General features: G+C 43.8%; 1 protein-coding gene across 1 annotated transcript; it reads left to right on the plus strand.

Annotated features, from left to right (window-relative positions):
- The first annotated feature begins 1,420 nt into the window (after positions 1 to 1,420).
- bgnb (biglycan b) lies at positions 1,421 to 26,862 on the plus strand. Its single transcript, XM_014134600.3, has 8 exons — positions 1,421 to 1,698; positions 15,725 to 15,994; positions 21,568 to 21,680; positions 22,699 to 22,912; positions 23,040 to 23,150; positions 24,054 to 24,147; positions 24,503 to 24,641; positions 25,059 to 26,862. Exons 2-8 carry the CDS (start codon positions 15,748 to 15,750, stop codon positions 25,254 to 25,256), a joined length of 1,116 nt encoding a protein of 371 aa, XP_013990075.1. The 5' UTR covers positions 1,421 to 1,698; positions 15,725 to 15,747; the 3' UTR covers positions 25,257 to 26,862.
- The last annotated feature ends 972 nt before the right edge of the window (positions 26,863 to 27,834 follow it).

Raw genomic sequence — 27,834 nt, forward strand, 5'->3', positions numbered from 1 at the left:
CCAGAAACAAGCTACATGGGGCCAATAACATAATAAATGATCTACTGATTCTGTCTCTTCACAGCAAAATCTACAGAGCTGAGATTGTTGTATGCCCCATATATATAGCATTCTGTTGGTGGCAAGAATTTTGCAGAATAATTTAAATTGAAAAACTGAAAGTGTTGAATCAAGTGTTGATTTTTGTACCAGTTCATAAACCATGTGCCATGGAATCCGTACAATGAAAATCTCTTCCAATTTATTTTTCAACCTGCATGGCGCAGCTCTCAACATTTTTGTCCTCAAATGAAACTGGAATATTTTTCTATTAATGCCAATTCCTTTCAGCCAATTAGTATCTTTAAAATATGGCAGGCTTGTAGTAACCTTAACAGTGACCTACACATCGCTCAATCTAGATAGGTGAAAACCTGCAATGACTTCTGATTATTCCCATTGAATCAAATCCGATCGAATAGGTCAACATTTAATGAATCTCATTACTAGCCACTTTGCGCAAGAGGTTACCATTCACTAAACAAAAGTTGTAAACTCTATCTCAGTGGTTACCAACCTGTGGTCCGGGGTACTGCAGGTGGTCTGCAGCACAGGAGGTTGGTGGAACCTTAATTGGGGAGGATGGGCTCATGGTAATGACTGGAGATGAATAGGTGGGATGGTATCAAATACATCCAACACATTGTTTCCATGTGTTTGATGCCATTCCATTGGCTCCATTACAGCCATTATTATGAGCCTGTTCTTCCCTCAGCAGCCTCCTGTGGGACTCTGCAGGATTTTTTTGTTGTTACTGATTGATACAAAAAAACAACAACATATTTTTCTTTAAACAGGATTTTGGGAGTATTAATGGTATTATATGAAATATATTACTTTCCACAATGCAAATTGTTTATTATTATAATAGGCCTTTAAATTGTTACATTCACTGCTAAAATTAAGAAAAAATTGACCACTAAGATATTATGTAAAATAAATCCTGAGTGAATGGTGGTCCTCAAGAGACTTTGACGTTATTTGGTAGTCCAGAAAGGAAAAGGTTGGGAACCGTTGCACACCCATTTAGTTTAGGCTACATGATTTTAAAATAGAACGTGAAATAATTCAACTTTTTTCCCCCCAGAGTTTTCATTTGACATGAATACATCCCGATCCATGGAAGCGGAGTGGTTTTGAGGAATCTGACAGGTAGTTTATTCCCTCGCCTGCCTCGGGATCAAGGTGTGGGAGTCCATCATTACACTTGCGCGCGATTTAAAGGAATGCAAACATGTTCTAAAATATATTTGCTGCTCACCTTTGCATTTTGTCAAATAGCAAACTCCCTCATCCTCTCCCTCCCGTTCTCCCTCTCCATCTCTCTCTCTCTCTCTCTCTCTCTCTCTCTCTCTCTCTCTCTCACACACACACACACTGTTACTTTTGAGCTCTACCCCCCCATCTTTTAGTCAATTCCTTGCTTCTGGAGCGAGTTGACTGTTCCGACACCGTTGGCACTCACGGGCTGGGTCACTATCGCTGGCTGATAGGGGCAAGGAAAATAGGCTACATTAATACATACATTCATAAATGTCATGACAGTTATCAGTTTGACTTTTCTCTCAAGAAAAACCGACGCACTGACATCCTAAATAAGGAGAAAATCTCAGACCATCCAATTGAGTTGGAGATTATAGATTCCTTTTTGAACTGAAGGTAAGATGACACGATGATTGTAAAACCGATATTTTTCATTTGTTTTACTTGGGTGGAAAGAAATGTGGGTTTTTTTTGTTGATGCTAGAACACTATTATGTAAAGGAAAGTTGAGTAATCTATTTAACGTTGCAGTCCGAATTGGGTAGATCATTCCTAATGCTATGGATACATACAATTTTGTTCATTTTCCTGTGGTGTAACGTTTTAGCTTACACTACATACAACCTGCTGCGCCGTTCGTTCCGTGGCGTGCCTCCTGTATGATGTATTAGGATCTAGAATGCTCTGTCAGTTATGTTCAATAGATGGCGCCACGGAGCGGTGTAGAATTTATGAACGATGTGTCTTTAGTATTATAGATAATTATAAGGACCTTGGGCGCTCATCCCGTTTACCCTCAAGTCCATTGGACTCAGATCGAAGTTTATTTTTTCCCCATTCCCCAGAGCTTTCTTTTTTTAATCTCTCCTTTCGGCGCACTCTGATTGTGGTATTTATAGGTATTTATAGCTGGGATTTTTATGCCTTACCGGCATCATCATTTTGAGAGAATAATTGCAGTCAAACGTGCCAATCAAGTCAGCCCGCTATGGTGCTACCCTGTAACTCCGTCAACGACCTTTAAGAGACTGCCCTCTGTCTTTAACCCACTGTTGAATATGTTTTTTTGTTTTTTGATGGTTTTTAGATGGTCTTCTGATGGATTTTGGATGATTTTGTGGGATGGCATTACAATTGTTTCATTGAATTATCTCTGTGTGCTGGTGTATGGCCTACGTGTGTGTGCCCATGTGCCAGTCTGTGTATGTGGCATTAGCAACAGGTGGTGATTCCTTGTCTGACCTCATTCTGTCTCACGTTGATGTCATCATGTCCAGCTCTATGGTTTAATGCCACATGCCTACCACATATAAGGGCCCCATTTATACCAACCCATTTAACTCTGAGTCACTGTGGATACAGGGACACATCTCAAAGGAGGAGTAGGTCTACACTAATACCAATGGTTTGACACTATGTCATGTCAAATTAATTGACTGCCTCTCTGTATCTGCCGTCAGCCAGTCTGTCCTGGTCTGGTCTGATCTGGTCTGGTCTGTCTGTCTGTCTGTCTGTCTGTCTGTCTGTCTGTCTGTCTGTCTGTCTGTCTGTCTGTCTGTCTGTCTGTCTGTCTGTCTGTCTGTCTGTCTGTCTGTCTGTCTGTCTGTCTGTCTGTCTGTCTGTCTGTCTGTCTGTCTGTCTGTCTGTCTGTCTGTCTGTCTGTCTGTCTGTCTGTCTGTCTGTGCCCCCTTTCACCCGTGGGCCACATGGTTATAAGTTGGTGGTATATGAAGAGAGATAGTGAATGCTGTTTAATCTAAACCATAATTGGACCTGTGGTGTCTGGGGTTTTAATGAGAGGAAGCCTAGCCTATAGGGTTTTATTGAAAAGGAAGCCTTGCCTATTGGGTTTTATTGAAAAGGAAGCCTTGCCTATAGGGTTTTATTGAAAAGGAAGCCTTGCCTATTGGGTTTTATTGAAAAGGAAGCCTTGCCTATTGGGTTTTATTGAAAAGGAAGCCTTGTCTATTGGGTTTTATTGAAAAGGAAGCCTTGCCTATTGGGTTTAATTGAAAAGGAAGCTTCGCCTATAGGGTTTTCAGTAGGATAACAATACCCTTGCCTTGGTTACAACCAGGGTTTTGAAGCCTGTCAATCAAGCCTGTTTTTCATGTGCCACTCTGATATAAAGACCATGTGTATTCAGGGTTTTCACAGGGTAGGCCTACAGTACAGCCAAGAGAAATGTTTACCAGGAGCCTATGTTCTGTTTCGTTCTGATTTCAACTAGTTAGGCCTGTGATCTTCTCTACACAGCTCTGTGTTCGTATAGTGTACTTAGGCCTGGTCTCAGCTGTGTTTAGCTGGTTACCACATCCAAGCCTGGTGGCAGCAGAAAAGCTGCCAGAGAAATCCTTTTTTAGGGACACCAGTCACCAAATTACAGCTGCAGGCCTAGTTAACTCCACCCGAGCTCTCTGTCCCAGACCCGCCTAGTGGGTGCTAGCAGTCAGGGAGGGCTGTCTGTGTGTGTTAAAGGCTTCCCATCCGAAACATTTCAGAACAGTTTGTGAATATATTATGACAACATTTTCTGACGTTTTGTTTTTGTATCGGCCTTCGGCAAGGGTTTTTTCGTCTGTTCGTGAACACTACATTTTTTCTTGAGGCAAGCCGAAGTTCGGAAGCCGAAGTCTGTGCCGCTTCGTCGGTGATTGGTCAACAGTAGGGATTCTTCAATTAAGTGTTTGTTGTCATTCAACGATAGACGACTCATTTTCATGCACATTTTTTTCACTTGAGAAATACTGCACCAAACATCCTAGTTAGATGTAAAATTGCGTGGCTAAGATCTTCTCGGCAAAAACATCAGATTTCTTGAGTTATATTAGATGAATTTAGGTTATTTTTAGGAAGTGTATACTGGCTACGGCATCTCAAGATGGACAAACAGTACTATTGACGCTTTTTTTCTTGTTTTTCAAGTGAAGGTCTTTTAAGGGTGTATGGGAACACAGTGGTGGTGGCATGGAAGGGGGACACAGCATGAGGAAATGAGAGGAGTGAGGACCGGAGAGAGAAAAAAACAAGAGTTGAGAAAGAGAACAGAGGGCAATTTAAAAGTGCTGCCAAACAGCCCAAAGTTAACCCTGATGAAGCTTTTCATGCCAACTCAGCATGCTGTGTCTCACGCCCTGCCTCCTTCATATGATATTAATAGGCTGTGAGTGTTGACGTGGCCAGAGCCAATACACCATTATTCCACTTCCAGCAGTCAGCTGTTGGCAACCCCTCCTGCCCCACCTTGCCTTGCAGGACTGCCAGTACCATGAATGGAGGAGAGGTTGATTGGTACATAATGTGCATGTTGAACTTCCTGACACAGTTATCTGCAATCCTGGTTTTGGAGACCTACAGGGTGTGCAGGCTTTTGTTACAGCCGAGCACTTACACACCTGATTCAATCAGTTACGGTGTTAGTTAAATCTCATTTGTGTGTCCATACGTGTTTTTCTATACATGCCATTTGTTGTGGAGATCCAGCTATACTCTATGCCCTAATCTCAAATGAATTAGCAAGGCACTGTATCTTGTTGGGGGAATGTCTGACAAGCTTTGATTCTGGAGGGAATTTAACGAGGTCTCTTTAGCTTCAGTCAGCAGATGATGTGTGTTACTCCCTCTTTCTAGCCTCTCTGTAGTGGGGGTGCGTGTTGGTTTTAGGTCGAGAGTGGTTGTCAGAGTGGTTGTCATGTGGGAATCTCACTGACTGGGAAGCCATTGTGGTGGATGGGAGCGTTGACATGCAACACTTGCTTGATGGATTGTTCATATAGGAAATGTAAAGATACATGTAGACTGGGTTGTTTTTGGTGTGTGGGAAACTTAAACATCCAATGACCATGCTGGAGACATGAGATACTCAAAGCTATCACTGGCTTCCTTTTTGTCTCAGATGTTAGTCCTTGCTCTTTTCCCTCTCTATCACTCTGTCTCTGCCCTCCCCCCTCTCTCTCTGTCTCTGTCCTCTTCCCCCGCTCTCTCTCTCTCTCTGCACCCCCCTCTCTCTCTGTCCTATTTTCCCCCTCTCTCTTTCTCTCTCTGTCTCTGCCCTCCCCCCCCCTCTCTCTCTGTCTCTGTCCTCTTCCCCCGCTCTCTCTCTCTCTCTGCACCCCCCTCTCTCTCTGTCCTATTTTCCCCCTCTCTCTTTCTCTCTCTGTCTCTGCCCTCCCCCCCCTCTCTCTCTGTCTCTGTCCTCTTCCCCCGCTCTCTCTCTCTCTGTCTCTGCACTCCCCTCTCTCTCTGTCCTATTTCCCCCCTCTCTCTTTCTCTCTCTCTGTCTCTCTGTCTCTGTCCTCTTTTCCCTCTCTCGATCTCTCTGTCTCTGCCCCCCCTCTCTCTCTGTCTCTGTCCTATTTCCCCCCCTCTCTCTTTCTTCTCTCTCTCTCTGTCTCTCTGTCTCTGTCCTATTTCCCCTTCTCTCTCTCTCTCTCTCTCTCTCTGTCTCTGTCCTCTTTTCCCTCTATCAATTCAATTCAAGGGGCTTTATTTGCACGGAAAACATGTTTACATTGCCAAAGCAAGTGAAAGTTCCAAAAGAATAAAGACAGTTCAAATGTAATATTATGTCTCTATACAGTGTTGTAATGCTGTGCAAATAGTTAAAGTACAAAAGGGAAAATAAATAAACTCTCTCTATCTCTGTCCTCCTTTCCCTCTCTGTCTCTGTCTTCCTTTTCACTCAATTCTGTCTTCTCACCATGATTGTTGTAATGAAACAAATGATAGGAGAGCAGAGCAGAGAGGAGAGAAAAATAAAAGGAGAGAATGAGAGAGAAGGAGAGACAGACAGATGAAGAGAGAGTAGACGTATAGAGTGAGGTGGAGGGAAGTCCCCCACTAGTGTCTGGGGCATATGGGTTTATACCTGTTAGAATCAAACAAACAACCTCAGACACAGAACACAACATGTAGACATAACCATGATGATAGACGCTTAGACAAGGAGGGGAATTCCAGATGAACACTGTGTGAGAGAGAGAGAGAGAGAGAGAGAGAGAGAGAGAGAGAGAGAGAGAGAGAGAGAGAGGAGAGAGAGGAGAGAGAGGTGAGAGAGAGGTAGAGAGAGGAGAGAGAGAGAGAGAGAGAGAGAGAGAGAGAGAGAGAGTAGTGTGTTAGTAGTGTGTATATAAGGGTTACTGGGTTAGAGAATCCCAGTAAAAAAGATCCCAGACAATCCAGAAACAATCAGAGACATAAACACCCAGGAAACAGCTAATGCTTTTCCATGATGTAGACTGGCAAGGTCCTGGATCCTGGATGTCAAAAAACCCAACTCTGCAGTATGGTCAAATTGGTAAAAATAGCAGCAAAATTATACCATACTGCTGAAAAAAACATGGCTGGCTTGGCCTGGACAATGGAATGTAGAGGGACGGTAGACTGACAGGAACTTAGATACCCAGTAGGACACATTCAGCTCCCATTCAGATGATCTTACTATAGGAAAAGTGGGAACGGAAAGAAGATATGGAAAGAGGATTTATTTATTTTATTTATTTATTTAACCAGGTAGACAAGTTGAGAACAAGTTCTCATTTACAATTGCGACCTGGCCAAGATAAAGCAAAGCAGTTCGACACATACAACAACACAGAGTTACACATGGAGTAAAACACACATACAGTCAATAATACAGTAAAAAAATAAGTCTATATACAATGTGAGCAAATGAGGTGAGATAAGGGAGGTAAAGGCAAAAAAGGCCATGGTGGCAAAGTAAATACAATATAGCAAGTAAAACACTGGAATGGTAGATTTGTAGTGGAAGAAAGTGCATAGTAGAAATAGAAATAATGGGGTGCAAAGGAGCAAAATAAATAAATACAGTAGGGGAAGAGGTAGTTGTTTGGGCTAAATTATAGATGGGCTATGTACAGGTGCAGTGATCTGTGAGCTGCTCTGACAGCTGGTGCTTAAAGCTAGTGAGGGAGATAAGTGTTTCCAGTTTCCAGAGATTTTTGTAGATCGTTCCAGTCATTGGCAGCAGAGAACTGGATGGAGAGATGGCCAAAAGAGGAATTGGCTTTGGGGGTGACCAGAGAGATATACTGTACCTGCTGGAGCGCGTGCTACAGGTGGGTGCTGCTATAGTGACCAGTGAGCTGAGATAAAGGGGGACTTTACCTAGCAGGGTCTTGTAGATGACCTGGAGCCAGTGGGTTTGGCGACGAGTATGAAGCGAGGGCCAGCCAACGAGAGCGTACAGGTCGCAGTGGTGGGTAGTATACGGGGCTTTGGTGACAAAACGGATGGCACTGTGATAGACTGCATCCAGTTTATTGAGTAGGGTATTGGAGGCTATTTTGTAAATGACATCGCCAAAGTCAAGGATCGGAAGGATGGTCAGTTTTACGAGGGTATGTTTGGCAGCATGAGTGAAGGATGCTTTATTGCGATATAGGAAGCCAATTCTAGATTTAACTTTGGATTGGAGATGTTTGATGTGAGTCTGGAAGGAGAGCTTACAGTCTAACCAGACACCTAGGTATTTGTAGTTGTCCACATATTCTAAGTAAGAACCGTCCAGAGAAGTGATGCTGGACGGGCGGGCAGGTGCGGGCAGCGATCGGTTGAAGAGCATGCATTTAGTTTTACTTGTATTTAAGAGCAGTTGTAGGCCACGGAAGGAGAGTTGTATGGCATTGAAGCTCGTCTGGAGGGTTGTTAACACAGTGTCCAAAGAAGGGCCAGAAGTATACAGAATGGTGTCGTCTGCGTAGAGGTGGATCAGAGACTCACCAGCAGCAAGAGCGACATTATTGGTGTATACAGAGAAAAGAGTTGTCCCAAGAATTGAACCCTGTGGCACCCCCATAGAGACTGCCAGAGGCCCGGACAACAGGCCATCCGATTTGACACATTGAACTCTATCAGAGAAGTAGTTGGTGAACCAGGCGAGGCAATCATTTGAGAAACAAAGGCTATTGAGTCTGCCGATGAGAATGTGGTGATTGACAGAGTCGAAAGCCTTAGCCAGGTCAATGAATACAGCAGCACAGTATTGTTTCTTATCGATGCCGGTTACGATATCGTTTAGGACCTTGAGCGTGGCTGAGGTGCACCCATGACCAGCTCTGAAACCAGATTGCATAGCAGAGAAGGTGCTGTGGGATTCGAAATGGTCGGTAATCTGTTTGTTTACTTGGCTTTCGAAGACCTTAGAAAGGCACGGTAGGATAGATATAGGTCTGTAGCAGTTTGGGTCAAGAGTGTCCCCTCCTTTGAAGAGGGGGATGACAGCAGCTGCTTTCCAATCTTTGGGAATCTCAGACCATGAAAGAGAGGTTGAACAGGCTAGTAATAGGGGTTGCAACAATTTCGGCAGATAATTTTAGAAAGAAAGGGTCCAGATTGTCTAGCACGGCTGATTTGTAGGGGTCCAGATTTTGCAGCTCTTTCAGAACATTAGCTGACTGGATTTGGGAGAAAGAGAAATGGGGAAGGCTTGGGCGAGTAGCTGTGGGGGGTGCAGTGCTGTTGACTGCGGTAGGGGTAGCCAGGTGGAAAGCATGGCCAGCTGTAGAAAAATACCTAGTCACACAACTGAATGCATTCAACTGAAATGTGGGTGTCCGTGTACCCTGAATAATTTAGCTATTTGATTTAGAATTTTAGGACCCCTTTAGGTATCCCCCAAAAATATGACAAAATATTTGATAAAATATTTAATTTGGCCTTTACTACTATAGCCAATAGAAATGCATTGTAAACCAAATTCATAAATGGAAAAAAAAAGACAGTCAAAAAATGTATCATAAGGAATAAGGTTTTGAAGTGTCTGTCCTATATCTAGGAGATATGAGAAAGCCCATTAAATATTTTTGTTTTTTTGGACACATATTTAAGCCCTTATCTCCATTCTTCCATGTGTTTGTATGGGTTACCTTCAGACCAGTCCCATGACATGTGTGGGGGTCGTAGAGCAAAACGGAGAACGCCATCGTGTTCGTTAGAGTCTCCCCTTTGCGTAGAGTGGTCATAATAGTTTGCCTAACTGTTCTGACGCTACAGACGTTTTCGTGAGAAGACCGATTTTTGGGATGTCTCATTGTCTGACAAAGATCGCTGTGGCCCGGCCACCTTCCACCACAGATGGGGAAGGCTGACATAGGCGGATGCTGTGGATTGAGACACAGACCATACAAAACACGGATATCTCTAGCTTAAACTAGCTTTTATTTTATTTATGTTACTTAAACTGACAGACGGGTGCGTCAATAGATTCTTTAGGATTAATTGACATCTTCAGCACCCGGCGAGCAGTTGTTGTTGGGGGTTAACTGCAGAGTCTTTCTGGGTAAATCTCTAAGAACTCTCTAAGAACTTAAATCTCTAAGAACTGCAACATTTTCCCATTATTCTGTTCAAAATTCTTCAAGCTCTGTCAAATTGGTTGTTGGTCATTGCTAGAGAACCATTTTCAGGTCTTGCCATACATAATACATTATGGGGTATTTTTTGTAGGGCAGTGATCAAACATATAAATTGAATCCATTTTAAATTCAGGCTGTAACACAAAAAAAATTTGAAGTCATTCGGACAGTATTTAGACCCCTTGAGTTTTTCCACATGTTGTTATGTGGAAAATTGATTAAATATTTGTTTCCCTCATCAATCTACACACAATACCAATTAATGACAAAGCAAAAATTATTTTTTGGAATTTTTTACTCATTAATAAAAATTGAAAAGTTTAAATATTACATTTACATAAGTATTCAGACCCTTTACTCAGCCTGAAGACTTCTTGGGTAAGACGCTACAAGCTTGGCACACCTGTATTTGGGGAGTTTCTCCCATTCTTCTCTGTATATCCTCTCAAGCTCTGTCAGGTTGGATGTGGAGCATCGCTGCACAGTTATTTCCAGGTCTCTCCAGAGATGTTTGATCAGGTTCAAGTCCAGGCTCTGGCTAGGCCACTCAAAGACATTCAGAGACTTGTCCCGAAGCCACTCCTGCGTTGTCTTGGCTGTGTGCTTGCTTATGGTCATAGTCCTTTTGGAAGGTGAACCATCGCCCAGTCTGAGGTCCTGAGCGCTGTAGAGCAGGTTTTCTTCAAGGATCTCTCTCTGTACTTTGCTTCGTTCATTTTTCCCTTGATCCTGACCAGTCTCCCAGTCCCTGCCGCTGAAAAACATCCCCACAGCATGATGCTGCCACCACCATGCTTCATCGTAGGGATGGTGCCAGGTTTCCTCCAGACGTGACGCTTGGCATTTAGGCCAATGAGTTCAATCTTGGTTTCATCAGACCATAGAATCTTGTTTCTCGTGGTCTGAGAGTCCTTTAGGTGCCTTTTGGCACACTCTAAGCAGGCTGTCGTGCCTTTTAGTGAGGAGTGGCTTCTGTCTGGCCACTCTACCATAATGGCCTGATTGGTGGAGTGCTGCAGAGATGGTTGTTCTTCTGTAAGGTTCTCCCATCTCTACGGAGGAACTTTGTAGCTCTGTCAGAGTAACCATCGAGTTCTTGGGTACCTCCCTGACCAAGGCCCTTCTCCCCCGATTGCTCAGTTTGGGCGGGCGGCCAGCTCTAGGAAGAGTCTTGGTGGTTTCAAACTTTTTCCATTTAAGAATGATGGAGGCCACTGTGTTCTTGGGGACCTTCAATGCTGCAGACATTTTTTTGGTACCCTTCCCCAGATCTTTGCCTGGACACAATCCTGTCCTGGAGCTCTACGGACAATTCCCTCGACCTCATGGCTTGGTTTTTGCTCTGACATGTACTGTCAACTGTTGATAGGTATTACTCTACTGTTAGAAACACAAGCATTTTGCTGCATCTGCAATAATATCTGCAAATCTGTGCACACAACCAATAAACGTTGATTTGATTCTATTTTTTTATTTGATCAGGGTAAAGGGGAGATGTATGAAAGCGGGACAGCTGTTCCTGTTGCACTCTCTATGTTTGTCTTAGAGGTGCTGTGGTGTGCGAGGGAAAGAAAGCGAAGACTAGAGGAAGGAATGACGATGATGAGAGAGAGGGAGGGTGTATGGAAGAGAGAGGGATGAGAGGGAGGGTGTATGAGAGGATGAGAGAGGGGGAGAGAGAGAGAGAGAGAGAGAGAGAGATGGAGCCCTAATTGTACGAGTGATCTTCTGAATAAAAACGGAGAGGCTTTTTATCAGCGCTCACAAACGTCCCTGACTCAAACCAAACCATTAACTTTCATCTTCAGAGGACCAGCTCTTATCTCAATGAACATTAAGACACAACAGGAACAACTTTCACACTCTGTTTAAACAACGTCTATTCCAGGTTAGATCAACTTAATTTAATTGAAATGACGTGGAAACAATGTTGATTCAACCAGTGTTTGCCTAGTGGGGTGTCTGTCAGACAATATCATTATCTCTCTGTGGACATCTGCGACTATTTGGCATGAAGTATTCCTGACACTGCATATCCTCTCCAAACTTTTTCACGTGTTTGTTTACAGTTTGTCTTTTTGAAATCAGGGCCTAATGGTGTTCTGGTGTATGATCCTAAGATGTAGGTGTGGTCAGATGTTAGTGTTGAGTTGATGCGTGTGCATACAGTGTTTGTTTTTGACTTCCTCTTGAGTGTGTATAAATACATACACCACAGATGTACACAGTCCCCTAACGCTACCGTATACAGCCATCTGATTAATGATGTTCAACAGACCTCGGAGAGGCCGAGTTAGAAGTTGGACATAGCCAGTGAGGTCAGATCCATCTCCCTGGTTCAGGTTAGTAAAAGTTAGGATTTAGGGTAAGGTTGTGAATAAGGGAAACTTCTAACTTGAGCTAGTTTCAAACTTGCTTATGAATCGTAACCTCTCTGTATTTGAGACTATGGGCTCCCTCTGCCAAGAGGTCTGGTTCAAGCCTCTATCCAGCTGTTCCTCTCTGTCACTACATAATCACATCCCTTGCATTCAATCTCTATATCTCTGAATCACAAGAAACATAAAGACAGGCATTTAAGTGTATGATGACTGAAAGAAAACAGCCACATGAAGTACGTGGCCTGTCCAGCTATTGTGTCTTAGTGGTCAGTCTGTTATTCCAGGATTAAGTCTTTAGTTTGAGGCATTGTGAGTTCCTCGACTTCACTCTAAGCATTATCATGTCTTTTGAATTCTTCTTGAAAGTCAAGCACATTTCCGGCGTGGCTGGAAACGGCAAGCACAGGTTAGAGAGACTGGAAGAGCTTGAACGGCATGTCCCGAGGGTTGGGCTCAGGGATGGGGAGGCACTGGCGTGTATATAAACACACACACACACACACACATGAACCTGACTGGGTAACCAGGACATCTGGTGCCACTCTTTTTAGCACACTCTCTGTATTTACTCTCTGCTTTCTCGTTTTCTCTCTTTCTCCATCCCTATCTCCATCTCTCACTTTCTTCCTCTCTTCAGCTCCAATTCTCTATCGCTTTCTCTCCATTTATACCTTTCTGACAATTTCTCCCTCCCTCCCTCCCTCCCTCCCTCCCTCCCTCCCTCCCTCCCTCCCTCCCTCCCTCCCTCCCTCCCTCCCTCCCTCCCTCCCTCCCTCCCTCCCCGTCTAAGTTGATGTCTAACCCCTAGTGGCTAGGCAAGGTCAGTGCAGGTTTACAAAAGATCCCAAGACACTTATTACAACATTATGGTTAGGAATAGTTTTGTTGTATGGTATTTGGGCCTAGGGTTATGGTAATTGTTTCTTATTATTTGGGGTTAGAGTTAAAGTGACAAAGGAGCTTCTACTGCTGTAGACTGGGGTCATGGCAGGACGGAGCTTCTACTGCTGTAGACTGGGGTGATGGCAGGAAGTAGCTTCTACTGCTGTAGACTGGGGTGATGGCAGGACGGAGCTTCTACTGCTGTAGACTGGGGTGATGGCAGGAAGTAGCTTCTACTGCTGTAGACTGGGGTGATGACAGGATGGAGCTTCTACTGCTGTAGACTGGGGTGATGGCAGGAAGTAGCTTCTACTGCTGTAGACTGGGGTGATGGCAGGACGGAGCTTCTACTGCTGTGGACTTGGATGATGGCAGGAAGGAGCTTCTACTGCTGTAGACTGGGGTGATGGCAGGAAGTAGCTTCTACTGCTGTGGACTGGGGTGATGGCAGGACGGAGCTTCTACTGCTGTGGACTTGGATGATGGCAGAAAGGAGCTTCTACTGCTGTAGACTGGGGTGATGGCAGGAAGTAGCTTCTACTGCTGTAGACTGGGGTGATGGCAGGAAGTAGCTTCTACTGCTGTAGACTGGGGTGATGGCAGGAAGTAGCTTCTACTGCTGTAGACTGGGGTGATGGCAGGACGGAGCTTCTACTGCTGTGGACTTGGATGATGGCAGGAAGTAGCTTCTACTGCTGTAGACTGGGGTGATGGCAGGAAGTAGCTTCTACTGCTGTAGACTGGGGTGATGGCAGGGTGGGTGGGTAACATTCCTGGTTAGCTCAACTAGCAGCAGGAGGAGTATGTGTGCTCAGCAATGACATCATGGAGTCTGGCTCTGCACCCACAGACACATTCAGTAACACACACACACACACACACACACACACACACACACACACACACACACACACACACACACACACACACACACACACACACACACACACACACACACACACACACACACACACACACACACACACACACACATACACTGCTGTTTTCCTGACTGGATGAATGGACGAAGTGTTTGACTCCGGAGTTCATGGTTTCACATTTTCCTCCATTTGGGCTGTAGAGCATTTATTTGGTCAGACACACCCCTTCTGTATTTGGGGAAGGGGGGGGGGGGGGGGGGGGTGTCAGAGGGAAACATACTGTGACACACTCTGTCCCAAAGGCTAAGGATGATCTTTCTCCCAAGTCATCCTGTCCATCCTCTCAACATGGATTTATTTATTGGCAGGTGCAACAGACTGCTTAGGCTCTCTCCACCCTTCCTCCTCCTCCTACTTTCTTTCCAGACTTTTTGATGGGTTTATGCTGGCTTGATTTTTATTTTCCTCTCCTCCCTCTCTTCTCTGCAGGTGTGGTTGTTAGGAGCACACCCTGTCTGGGTCAGCCACCCATAGCAGCCGGGGCATGCGGCTGCAGAGCCAGTATAGCCAGTGGAGTGTATTTAGGTGTGACCGAATCACGGTGCAGAGTAGGTGGAGCGGTGTGTTGCTTTCTGACAGCCAAGTAGCCATCTGCCCTCACTACCAGGACAATAAAGAGAGACGCCACACTCACAGGACAGCAACTGGATTTAATTCATTTACTTAGATATTGAATGGCACTGTAATAACAATGTTGTCATGTCTTGACCACATATGAGAAACTGGTCTGTTACTGTACCACAGTGTATGTAATATGTACAGCACCAGTCATTTTTTCTTCTTCCATTATCTACATTGTAGAATAATAATGAAGACATCAAAACTATTAAATAACACATATGGAATCATGTAGTAACCAAAAAAGTGTTAAACAAATCAAAATATATTTTAGATTTTAGATTCTTCAAAGTAGCCAGCATCACAATCTCTCTCTCTCTCTAGGTGTGTTTTTAACTCTCTCTCTCTAGGTGTGTTTTTAACTCTCTCTCTCCAGGTGTATTTTTAACTCTCTCTCTCTCTAGGTTTGTTTTTAACTCTCTCTAGGTTTGTTTTTAACTCTCTCTAGGTGTGTTTTTAACTCTCTCTCTCTAGGTGTGTTTTTAACTCTCTCTCTCTAGGTTTGTTTTTAACTCTCTCTAGGTGTGTTTTTAACTCTCTCTCTCCAGGTGTGTTTTTAACTCTCTCTCTCTCTAGGTGTGTTTTTAACTCTCTCTCTCTCTAGGTTTGTTTTTAACTCTCTCTAGGTGTGTTTTTAACTCTCTCTCTCTATGTGTGTTTTTAACTCTCTCTCTAGGTTTGTTTTTAACTCTCTCTCTCTAGGTTTGTTTTTAACTCTCTCTAGGTTTGTTTTTAACTCTCTCTCTCTAGGTTTGTTTTTAACTCTCTCTAGGTGTGTTTTTAACTCTCTCTCTCTAGGTGTGTTTTTAACTCTCTCTCTCTCTCTATGTGTGTTTTTAACTCTCTCTCTAGGTTTGTTTTTAACTCTCTCTCTCTCTAGGTGTGTTTTTAACTCTCTCTCTCTCTAGGTTTGTTTTTAACTCTCTCTAGGTGTGTTTTTAACTCTCTCTCTCTCTAGGTGTGTTTTTAACTCTCTCTAGGTGTGTTTTTAACTCTCTCTCTCTAGGTGTGTTTTTAACTCTCTCTCTCTCTATGTGTGTTTTTAACTCTCTCTCTAGGTTTGTTTTTAACTCTCTCTCTCAAAGGTTTGTTTTTAACTCTCTCTCTCTAGGTGTGTTTTTAACTCTCTCTAGGTGTGTTTTTAACTCTCGCTCTCTCTCTAGGTGCATTTTTAACTCTCTCCCTCTCTAAGTTTGTTTTTAACTCTCTCTCTCTCTTTCCACAGGTGTGTGTGTGTATAGTCCCGTGATGTTGGCCCACTCTTCTCTCCTGTTGCTGCTGTGTCTCGCGCGGCTGCCCACCCCCTTGTCGGCCCTGCCCTTTGAGCAGAGGGGATTCTGGGACTTTGCGATGGACAGTGATGTGGGAGGGATGATGTCAATGATGAAAGATGAAGAGGAAGGCTCGGCAATAGAGGAGCTGCCCCCTCCTGATCTGCCCTCATGCCCCTTCGGGTGCCAGTGCCAACGCAGAGTGGTGCAATGCTCCGATCTGGGTGAGTGTGTGTCTCACCGTAAGCCTGAAGCACTTCTGTGTTTATGTGTGTATGTATGTGTGTGTGTGTGTGTGTGTATGCCATTGTGCAAGTTTATCTGTGTGGTTACCTGAAGCAGGGTGCAGTCATTTGTTTTGGAGGCAAGAGAGCCCAGTAGAATATGAATGGGAGGCAGAGAGGGTTCAGCTGGTTGGGGTTATTCTGTGAATGACTTTGTGCATTGCGTGACTCCAGAGAGAGAGAGAGAGAGGAGATAGATTGGGATCTGATGGTGTATTATTATAGAGAGGAATTTCTCTCACGGATAACGGGTATATTTTGATAAAGAAAGGCATGTCTTAGAGGGATTTTCTGTTCCCAACGTGAGCGGCGGAAAGAGAGGAAGAGAAAGAGAAGAGGGAAAGAGAAGAGGGAAAGAGAAGGGAAGAACACGAGAGAGAGAGAGAGAGAGAGAGAGAGAGAGAGACCAGATGAAAGCTCGGTGTGTAATTTCCTTGAGGTCTTTAATGAGCTGTTTCGTGGTCTTCACACAACAGGATGTTCAACAGAAATCAAGGGAAGGATGAGAGAGATAGAAGGGAAGAGTGTTACTAAAGAATGGATGGAAGCCATGTCTTTGTGTTTATCCTTAGCTTCGGTGGAGAGGATTGGGAAAGATCAGTGTTGTATGTCCAATTTCATTAACACTGAAATAGACAGGAGCTCAAACAAATGAGAACGATGATCCTATTGTGGACCAGAGGCATCATTTTCAATTGATTATGTGTAAAATTATTTAATCCTTCAAATGGATAGAAGTGAGGGGGAACAAGGAACACATACAGATGTAGGATTTTAATTTGATTACCCTGTTCATGGAAAACGTTCATACAATGCAGGAAATGTAAAACTTGTAGTGTATTTGAGGTTTAAAAAGGCTTCTGAAGTTTGGCATTTCTTTGACATTTTAGACTTGATCAACCCCTACAAAAACGTCCATTAATTATAATCCACATAATGATTCACATTTCCTGTTGCTGCATGATCATTTTCCTACTGTAGCAAACTGTCTCAAATTAAGATCCTACATCTTAACACACGCAAGCACGCACATACACATATAAATGTATATAAATACACAGATTCACAGACCATAATCCTCCATTCTCCCAAATTATAGTCCTCTCAAAGACTTTACAGTCTATGTCCCAACAAAGGCCAATGACAAGCCTGGAAATAAATGCTTATTATCTCAAAATATGAACATTGTAGTTGTATGCACTATATGTATGTGTGTGTGTGCGTGTGTGTGTGTGTGTGTGTGTGTGTGTGTGTGTGTGTGTGTGTGTGTGTGTGTGTGTGTGTGTGTGTGTGTGTGTGCGTGTGCGTGTGCGTGTGCGTGTGCGTGTGTGTGTGTGTGTGTGTGTATTTTTGTGTGTGCACGCACTGTGCTGTAGGTCTGAGCGTTGTGTATGTTTGTGTAGTATTTATTTATATTTTTGCATGGGCAAGTGTGTTGCTTTTTTATGTGTAGCTACAGTAGTATTCTTCCAGTTAACTGTTATATTAGTATAACAGTTAATAGTCTGTACTTTCTTATTCGCTTTTGTTGAATCATCATGTCATTTTCATCCCACCACCTAACACTATATTTCCTGTCCCAGACTACTGAAGTGAGTAAATGTGGAAGCGTATAATTTGCGAGTTGTCAGTGCTTATTTAGAACAGATGTATTTTGGCTATGGCGTCTGTCTCTGTCTCTGAGTGTATACCAATCTTCTGTGGAACAGTTGTGTAAAACAGTAGTGGGGTTTAGGTGTAGTGGTTAGAGAGGAAGGAGTTGGGCTGGGGTTTGGGGTTTAGGTGTAGTGGTTAGAGAGGAAGGAGTTGGGCTGGGGTTTGGGGTTTAGGTGTAGTGGTTAGAGAGGAAGGAGTTGGGCTGGGGTTTGGGGTTTAGGTGTAGTGGTTAGAGAGGAAGGAGTTGGGCTGGGGTTTGGGGTTTAGGTGTAGTGGTTAGAGAGGAAGGAGTTGGGCTGGGGTTTGGGGTTTAGGTGTAGTGGTTCGAGAGGAAGGAGTTGGGCTGGGGTTTGGGGTTTACATTGGGGTTGGGTTGTTGAGTGGGTGTGGGGTGTTGGTATGGGCTTTTGTTTTGGGCAAAATGGTTGTGACTACATACTGGAGAATTGTGTGGTACAGTGGTAAAGACTTTGTTTTGGGGCGGTGCTTGGTTAAGCATTTTGGGGGTATGTGTTCTGTCAAGGGAGGGGTTTGAGTTGTGTTAAAATGACCAATATTGACCAGAATAGGTTTCTTCAGACACACAGAACATCCTGTATGTTGAGTAGAGACATTGGTAGTGTTCTAAGTGTTGCAGTGTGTTGGGTTGTGTTGTGGCCAGGAGGGTGTAGTAGTGTGCTCTGGGTCAGATGTGGTCAGGGTGTGACAGGGGAACAGTAGGTGTTGCTAGGTCAACAGCAATAAGAGGGTTGTTGCAACAGTATGCTGGTTGCTGGACTGGGTTGCAGGTCGGGATTCATTTTGTGGTCATGATTAGGGCTGTTGCAGTGATGTATTACACAGTAAAATTCAACATGACTGTTGAGTCAAGGTAATCTCCTTTTATGCACTCAGGACATGTGTTGGTAGTATCCAACTCGCTAATGGTCTGGTACTCAGGGCTCTATTGTCCTTCCAACCACTCTGACATCAATGCAATAGACAATTACATCAAACACTTATCATCAACCTTATTGTGCTTTTAAAACTCACCTCACTGTGATTGATCAATTTGAAGAAAGAAACAGGTTGAAACGGAGTGGAAAACATGGTAATTGTGGAGGTTGTTTCAAAGCCTAACAACGAAACGGACAGCGCTTTCTAAGGTGATGAATGAAAAACACCCATACACAAACACCCATACACAAAGAGTCTTATACATATGTATAGGCCTATATATGAGTCCAAGACGACAAAAAAAAAAACGGAATTAAAATAATGATTGTCCCGTTCGTTTTACAATACATACATATAGTATCCTAACGCATATTATGCACCGCAAAAAAATATTAAAAACAACTGATTTAAGATGTCTTTCATTGGTCTAGCTAGCCTATATTCCAATAATTGCCTTTGACTGTAGACTGTATTACTATACATACTGGGTGGACTGGTTACCATATAATAAACTCCAAAGTTTATATTCATGAGTCTGGGAGTTTAATGACATATTTTTTCTTTTACCGTTATTTTACCAGGTAAGTTGACTGAGAACACATTCTCCTTTACAGCAACAACCTGGGGAATAGTTACAGGGGAGAGCCAATTGTAAACTGGGGATAATTAGGTGACCGTATGAGGGACAGCGTGGGAATTTAGCCAGGACACCGTGGTTAAACACCCCTACTCTTACAATAAATGCTATGGGATCTTTAGCAACCACAGAGTCAGGACACCCGTTCAACGTCCCATCTGAAAGACAGCACACTACACAGGGAATATATATATATTAGACCTGAGGAAAGAGTGCCTCCTACTGGCCCACCAACACCACTTCCAGCAGCGTCTGGTCTCCCATCTAGGGACCAACCCTGCTTAGCTTCAGAAGCAAGCCAGCAGTGGGATGCTGCTGGCTGAAATATGTTTTGTTGTGAAAACATGTTACTTTCCATGTTCCTGAAGAGATTTAATTTGGTTTCCCACATTAGGAAGTTGGTAGCTGCAGGAACAGGGTTGGGGAGCCCATGGTATACAGAGTTTGGGTAGATTAGCAACCGTCGTGCAGCTAGAGGCTGCATTTTCCTCAAACAGTGGTTAATGCCTGGGGTTAAATAACCTGAGTAGCCTACCCAAACCAACAGGCGGGAAAGCTTCCATTTATTTTTTTCCGCTGCCCCTGTTCATGCCCATTTGATAAAGGGCCATTCTAAATCTAAATGAATTTAACATAGTATAGATGTAACCGATGTGAAATGGTTAGTTAGTTAGCGGTGGTGCGCGCTAATAGCGTTTCAATCGGGTGACGTCACTCGCTCTGAGACCTGAAGTAGTTGTACCCTTTGCTCTGGCGCGATGGGTAACGATGCTTCGTGGGGTGTCAGTTGTTGATGTGCGCAGAGGGGCTCTGGTTCAAGGAGAGGGACGGAAGCTGTTACATAGACAATATTACATTGAGAATAGTCTGATGGGTGAAAATATGATGATCACTTGACGAGAGAACAGTGTGTGCAGCCTGAGGCAAGGAACAGAGCGCAAGCTTTTTTCTAGGACTTTCTCAAATCATCATGCAGCCCATATATGTTTTGATTTCTAAGACATTCTAAGGTTTGTATAATTCACAACTAAAGTTGCCAAATAACTACATCTAGCGTAGCGTAGCCTATATCACTTTTACGCTCAACCTATAGCCTTCATATATATGCGCACTCGCTCCAGAATGGGAAAAATATCCTTTCTTTTTTATTTAGCTATGTTCGACTATGTTCTTCTTCCTATAAAATCATATAATATAAAATAATGACATGGGACTCATAAGCATATCTTCTCGGCTAAATGAACGAGCCTACAGCATGGAGCATAGCAGATAACATACAGTTAGTTGTAGGCCAACTCATATTCTGTTAACTGTTAACATATCATGTTTCTTTGGACCTGCCTAAAATAAATCATGGATTTATTGTTATGGTGTATATTCAACTGATTTATTAGACTTGTTAAAATGGAGATGTTCCAAAGGCATATATTAGCAGTTTGTATTTGTGGAGATGCTAAACGTGTTTAAGTTAATTAACGTTACATTACCGTGAGACCAGCAGTCTTTTACATGACAACCAGCTGACAAAATGTTATGACCGCCACAGTCCTAGTCATGATGAGATGTAACCGTGGCAGCGGCTCGGTTCTGTTGACCTGGCCAATCGACCGTCTGAGAACTGAAACAACTTAACAATGATGTTGTCTCATTAAAATGGTTCACTGAGTTGAATCATGTTTATCAAAAGTTTATAAGAAGATTAATCAGAATCCTTTTGGGGACCAGAATGTACCAAGTAGGATGAAAGATTAAAGTAATAATATCCTCCGTTATAAAAACACTAGGGTTTCTGACAACTGTTTAGTCACTGGCTGCAACACACCAGTTTGTCCAACCGGTCAATTTTAGAAACTCTTATTTTACATTGGTATTGTCACTGCCGGAGTTCTTGCACATTATAGACAATGACATCATGTTCTGGTTTAAAGTTTGGAGTTGAACAGAGAAAGACCTGTTTTCTTAACACGAGGAGCCAATCAGGTCTCTGGTTGTAAGCAGGTGTTTCTCTGCAGTAAATGAACTGGACTCTCATATTGCCATAGGAATAGTCTCATTATCATATATGTGTGTGTGTGTGTGGCAGGGTTGTGCCCTACTGCGTCGTCCCAATTTACTTGATGTGATCTTGCTGATGGTGTTGCAATCACGTCCTTTGGGACTTAGTGAAATCTAAAACAGCTGGATGACATCTGGTGTCCCCATCTGGGTGTGAGGGCGTGTATGTATGTTTTTGTTCCGTATGTGTATGAATCCCCACTGACACTGTGTGTGTGTGTGTTTGCAGGTTTGACTGAGGTGCCTAAGGGCATTCCCGCTGACACCAAACTCTTGGACCTGCAGAACAACCGCATCACTGAGCTGAAGGAGAACGACTTCAAAGGCCTCGGCAACCTCTACGTAAGAGAGAGAGAGAGAAAGGGGGGGGGGGGGGGGTGTAGAGATTGAAGACGGAGAGATAGAAAGAGGGGGTGTAGAGATTGAAGACGGAGAGGGAAAGAGCATTTAATTTTAACTGGCCTTTATTGGCCCAATTCAAGAGGACAGACAATTCCGTCCCTCATCTCCTACAGACGTTCTTTGTCTGAGACAGCTTTGTTGACCACTTAAACAAACCACCAGGAAAGGACAACATTCCCAGTCAGTCACCTTAGGTAACTGAACAGAAATACGTTTCAGATGGAAAACCCAGCAGGCAGGCAGTCGTGCAGGCAGGCAGTCGTGCAGGCAGGCAGTCGTGCAGGCAGGCAGTCGTGCAGGCAGGCAGTCGTGCCCTGCAGTCAGTCGTGCCCTGCAGTCAGTCGTGCAGGCAGGCAGTCGTGCCCTGCAGTCAGTCGTGCCCTGCAGGCAGTCGTGCAGGCAGGCAGTCGTGCCCTGCAGTCAGTCGTGCCCTGCAGTCAGTCGTGCCCTGCAGTCAGTCGTGCAGGCAGGCAGTCGTGCCCTGCAGTCAGTCGTGCCCTGCAGGCAGTCGTGCCCTGCAGTTAGTCGTGCCCTGCAGTCAGTCGTGCCCTGCAGTCAGTCGTGCAGGCAGGCAGTCATGGTGAAAATGTCTTCATCCACAGAGAGGTAACTGTTTTAATTCATGTTGTGAGTTTCCGCGCTGGCCATGTTCAATATTGGGCTTGGTCATCTGTTCTGAGTGGGCGACAGGCATAAATGAAGGCTTTCCGGGAGCAGAGAGGAGAGGATGTGAGCTAGAATATTCCCTTTAGCTCCAGGCAGAGGCTGGCCACACTCTGGAGTAAGAGAAGAGGAAAAGAGAGAGGGGTGGTTGGAGAGAGGAAGACACTGACTGGACATAACTAGGGCACTTAGGAGAGAGAAGGGGGGTGGGGAAAAGAGAGCTTACTTGCTTATTTACTCACTCCCCTCTCTCCCTCCCTCACTCTCTCATTCTCTGTCTCTTTCCATCTCTCAGGCCCTGTCCCTGGTGAATAATAAGATCAGCAAGGTCCACCCCAAGGCCTTTGTTCCTCTGAAACACATGCAGAAGCTCTACTTCTCCAGAAACCTCCTGACTGGAGTCCCCAAGAACCTGCCCTCCTCTCTGGTGGAGCTGAGGATCCATGAGAACCGCATCAAGAAGGTCCATGAGGGGGCCTTCTCTGAACTAGGCAGCATGAACTGCATAGGTCAGAGTTCATTAAAGATTACAGAGCCATTCAATGCTTCAGTATTACCTCAGCATATTCAATATGCTGGAATTCAATCAAATTTGCCACAGCCATGTTCTAATGTGTCTTATGTATGTTCTTGTAGAAATGGGAGGGAACCCCATCCAGAACAGTGGGTTTGAGCCAGGAGCCTTCAAGGGACTGAAACTGAACTACCTGCGTATCTCTGAGGCCCAACTCACTGGAGTACCCAAGGGTACGCGGTACACAGAGCAAGTGGTTTACTCAGAAGTGATCATAACTTATTGAATGCAGACCCTGTAGCTCTTAAAGACCAGAGTTGGAGACCAGTTATGTACAGTGTACATTATTCTGTATTGTAAGCAGAGGTTGGTAGAGATGTTTTGATGTTGTATCAGTAGGTTAGTTAAGAGGCGTGTGTTCTGTCTCCTCCAGAAGGTTAGTTAAGAGAAGTGTGTTCTGTCTCCTCCAGAAGGTTAGTTAAGAGAAGTGTGTTCTGTCTCCTCCAGAAGGTTAGTTAAGAGAAGTGTGTTCTGTCTCCTCCAGAAGGTTAGTTAAGAGAAGTGTGTTCTGTCTCCTCCAGAAGGTTAGTTAAGAGAAGTGTGTTCTGTCTCCTCCAGAAGGTTAGTTAAGAGAAGTGTGTTCTGTCTCCTCCAGAAGGTTAGTTAAGAGAAGTGTGTTCTGTCTCCTCCAGAAGGTTAGTTAAGAGAAGTGTGTTCTGTCTCCTCCAGAAGGTTAGTTAAGAGGCGTGTGTTCTGTCTCCTCCAGAAGGTTAGTTAAGAGAAGTGTGTTCTGTCTCCTCCAGAAGGTTAGTTAAGAGAAGTGTGTTCTGTCTCCTCCAGAAGGTTAGTTAAGAGAAGTGTGTTCTGTCTCCTCCAGAAGGTTAGTTAAGAGAAGTGTGTTCTGTCTCCTCCAGAAGGTTAGTTAAGAGAAGTGTGTTCTGTCTCCTCCAGAAGGTTAGTTAAGAGAAGTGTGTTCTGTCTCCTCCAGAAGGTTAGTTAAGAGAAGTGTGTTCTGTCTCCTCCAGAAGGTTAGTTAAGAGAAGTGTGTTCTGTCTCCTCCAGAAGGTTAGTTAAGAGAAGTGTGTTCTGTCTCCTCCAGAAGGTTAGTTAAGAGAAGTGTGTTCTGTCTTCTCCAGACCTGCCAGACAGTCTCCATGAGCTCCATCTGGACCACAACCAGATACAGGCCATCGAGCTGGAGGACCTGAGCCGCTACAAACACTTGTACAGGTGCGGATAAGAGAGAAATACAATGGGATTCACATGGCAGTGTGCAGCTATGTTTGCGTAGGCAGAGTTAACTGCCATAATTGAGTACTGAGAGCCTCCAGTTGTTAATGCATAGGGTTAAGTACCCCACTGCAATGTACGTAATAGCTCTTTGAGACTGAAATAAAGTCTGCTTGATTGAAAAAAAAGAGGCAAACAGTGATAAAAGATTTCTGTATGGACACATTGTCTACCCTCCATTCCGGATCTGTCTTAGGCAACCATGCCACCCAGTGGTGACTTCAAGAAATACTGGTAGGCGTTAGAGAGAAAAGGATGATGACGCTCTGTCTCTCTCTGACTCTCTGGTTGCCAGGTTGGGTCTGGGCTTTAACCACATTCGTATGATAGAGAATGGCAGTCTAGCTTTCGTCCCCCGCCTGAGAGAGTTGCACCTGGAGAACAACAGACTCACAGCAATCCCCAAGGGTCTGCCTGACATGAAGTACCTACAGGTGAGTGTGTGTGTGTGTGTGTGTGTGTGTGTGTGTGTGTGTGTGTGTGTGTGTGTGTGTGTGTGTGTGTGTGTGTGTGTGTGTGTGTGTGTGTGTGTGTGTGTGTGTGTGTGTGTGCGTGCGTGCGTGCGTGCGTGCGTGTGTGTGTATATATGGGTGTCTGTGTCTGTGTGTGTGGTGTGTGTGTGTGTGTGTGTGTGTGTGTGTGTGTGTGTGTGTGTGTATATATATGGGTGTCTGTGTGTGTGTGTCTGTACAGGTGTCTGTGTCTGTGTGTGTGTGTGTGTGTGTGTGTGTGTGTGTGTGTGTGTGTGTGTGTGGTGTGTGTGGTACTGGTAGAGTTGTATTCATCAGACAGGTTAAGGGCCTTGAAGCACCTCTATTACAACACCATCCTGTCCCCCTCCCACCATGTAGGTGGTCTACCTCCATTCCAACAGCATCAGCAAGGTGGGAGTGGATGACTTCTGCCCAAGAGGCTTTGGGATGAAGAGGTCGTTCTATAATGGCATTAGCCTCTACTCTAACCCTGTCAACTACTGGGAGGTCCAACCCGCTGCCTTCCGCTGTGTCAGTGACCGTCTGGCCATCCAGTTTGGCAACTACAAGAAATAAGCACAGGGAGAGAGAGATAGAGAGGAGGAGTGGAGCAAAGAGGAGTGAGAGAAGAGGACTGGGGAGAGGAGGAGGTTGAGGAGAGATGGAGGTAGAGGCCAGAATTGGGGAAAGGAGATGTAAAATTGCCCTGACCAAATTTAAATCTGTATTTGATAGAGAGAACGAGAGATGGTGAGGACAGATGCGAGAAGAGATACAATAGAGATGTGTTTGTATTCTAATTCCAACTGTAGAGATCCTGTATTTTAATTCCAGTTCCAACCATAGAGATCCTGTATTCTAATTCCGGTTCTAACCATAGAGATCCTGTATTCTAATTCCTGATTCTAACCTTAGAGATCCTGTATTCTAATTCCGGTTCTAACCATAGAGATCCTGTATTCTAATTCCGGTTCTAACCATAGAGATCCTGTATTCTAATTCTGGTTCTAACCATAGAGATCCTGTATTCTAATTCCTGATTCTAACCTTAGAGATCATGTATTCTAATTCCTAATTGTAGGAGAGAAACATACAGTGTGAGGGGAATAGAAAGGGAAGGATGTGCTTGCCCAATCCACATTTCAATATCTGACTTTTTTAAAACCATGCTTTTAATAATCAGGTATTAAAGCCTGAAAACAGGGTCAATATAAATAAATACTATTGTGTTTGTGTCAAATGAATCAGTACTCAGAAATATATATTTTTGAGGATGTTTTTTTCCCCAACCAAATTGCAAAGATGAGATATATGATAAGAAATATTTCGAAGCATTTCCTTCAATATTGTTTTTATTACAAGATAGCTTTATTTGTTATTATTACAATTTTTGTGTTATTATAATTTTGGTGAAGATACATTACAGGTAAAACATAGAAAAGCAATGCCTGTATATAGATGATCATATAAGAGGTGCTCTTTTTACATATGTTTGTTGTGTGTCTATTTGGGAGTCACATTTGAACCTTCCTTCTATTGCTAACATCAGACTTATCAGGTGCTAACTTGGATGCCATAATCAATTCGTACTGTATGTCATAAGCAAACCCAACCTGTGGAAAGAAAAAGATGAAGGTTGGAGTCAATTCCACTATTTCAAATCAGATTCCAAAACGGAAGTTTTGTCACTTCCAATACATCACAAATCCAAACAAAAACATATATTTCTTATTCCTTTGATTTGATACTGCTGAATTACCATCACAAGTGGAACTGACCTCAACCTGGAGACGTCAGTGTCCATTAGGTAGGCTACTCCCCAGGGGAAACTGCCCTGAGTCCGATTCTTCCTGGGCGCCATTTTGTGTCCATCCCCACTTCAGCATCCAGTCTCCTGAGTGTATACAGTGACAGTACAATAAGGAGTGAAACGCCAGAGTGGGACTTGAACCAGCAACCCTGCAGGTCCAGACCCCTTGGCAGAGGCTGCAGCCAGGGAGGTTACAACAGCAGTGTTTGATGGATTGTTTTGCACAGTGTCTCTGTAATGCTTTCTCTGCTGGGTTTCCTCTGGGTATTTAGTCTGTGTAAATGATAGATGTAGTTGCCTTAGTTCTTAATGCCTTTTCTGTACTCTGCCAAGCTACTGCTGCATGTAAGAATAAAGATATTTTCAGCCTGACTATAGCAGAGAGAACGTGTGATGGTATGGTGGTGGAAAGAAGCTGTGTGAGAAATAAAGGACAACTACAACATTGGCCAGGTTTGATGAGTGGACATGAAGGGAAGCAAAATCACACAGTTTCTCTTTAATTGATTCACTAAGGAAGAAATCATGGTTCACATTATGGCTACGGATACACCAGTGGAGGTCAGTGCCATTTAAGATTAGAGAGGACAATTTTTCTTATGAGCCTAACATTCCCATTTTTGCAACTAAAACAAGAGTTTGTTTTGGCCAAATTCAAGTAGGTCCATCCCCGTTTCATTCCGTTTGCTTCCGTTTTAAGAAAAGTTTTGCAATAGAATCGGCGGAATGAATACACCCAATGAATACATTCGTTCTCGCCTCTATGCGCTCTCCTCTCACCTTTTCCCTTCGGTTGTGGACTTCAGTGCACAACACAACAGCTGTCCAAGCCAAAAAACCTCTCTCAGGCAAACTTTATTACCATAACCGCTAACCGCTACACAGGGTTGGGGAGTAACAGATTACATGTAAGGGATTACAAAAAAAACGGTAACTGTTATCTGTTACGTTACCAGCAAAAATATTGTAATCAGATTACAGATACTTTTGAAAAACTAGATGATTACTTCGAGGATTACTTTTAAATTCAGAAAGGATGTTTGTGAGGAAAAAAAGCATTGACACTGCTCTGTTTTCCCAATGACATTCAAATCAGCATTGAAAAAAGGTGCAAGTTTAAGTTTGTTCCTCCTGAGCGAGTCTGACCACAAGTCAGAGATCACTATGATGACACACAAAATGTGTTTGATGGATTGCAGGAAAAGAGCAGGCATAGGCACTTGGTAGTGTGTACCGGTGCTCGACCAGTCGGCGAAAGCAAACATCACCCACGACAGAGAACGGTTGATTGTCAAGGCAATGAATTCCATTATCTTGGCTTTAATGGATTTCGCCTTTGAGTTG

Source organism: Salmo salar, chromosome 13 (assembly GCF_965601325.2).
Source record: "Salmo salar chromosome 13, fSalSal1, whole genome shotgun sequence".
NCBI lineage: Eukaryota > Metazoa > Chordata > Actinopteri > Salmoniformes > Salmonidae > Salmo > Salmo salar.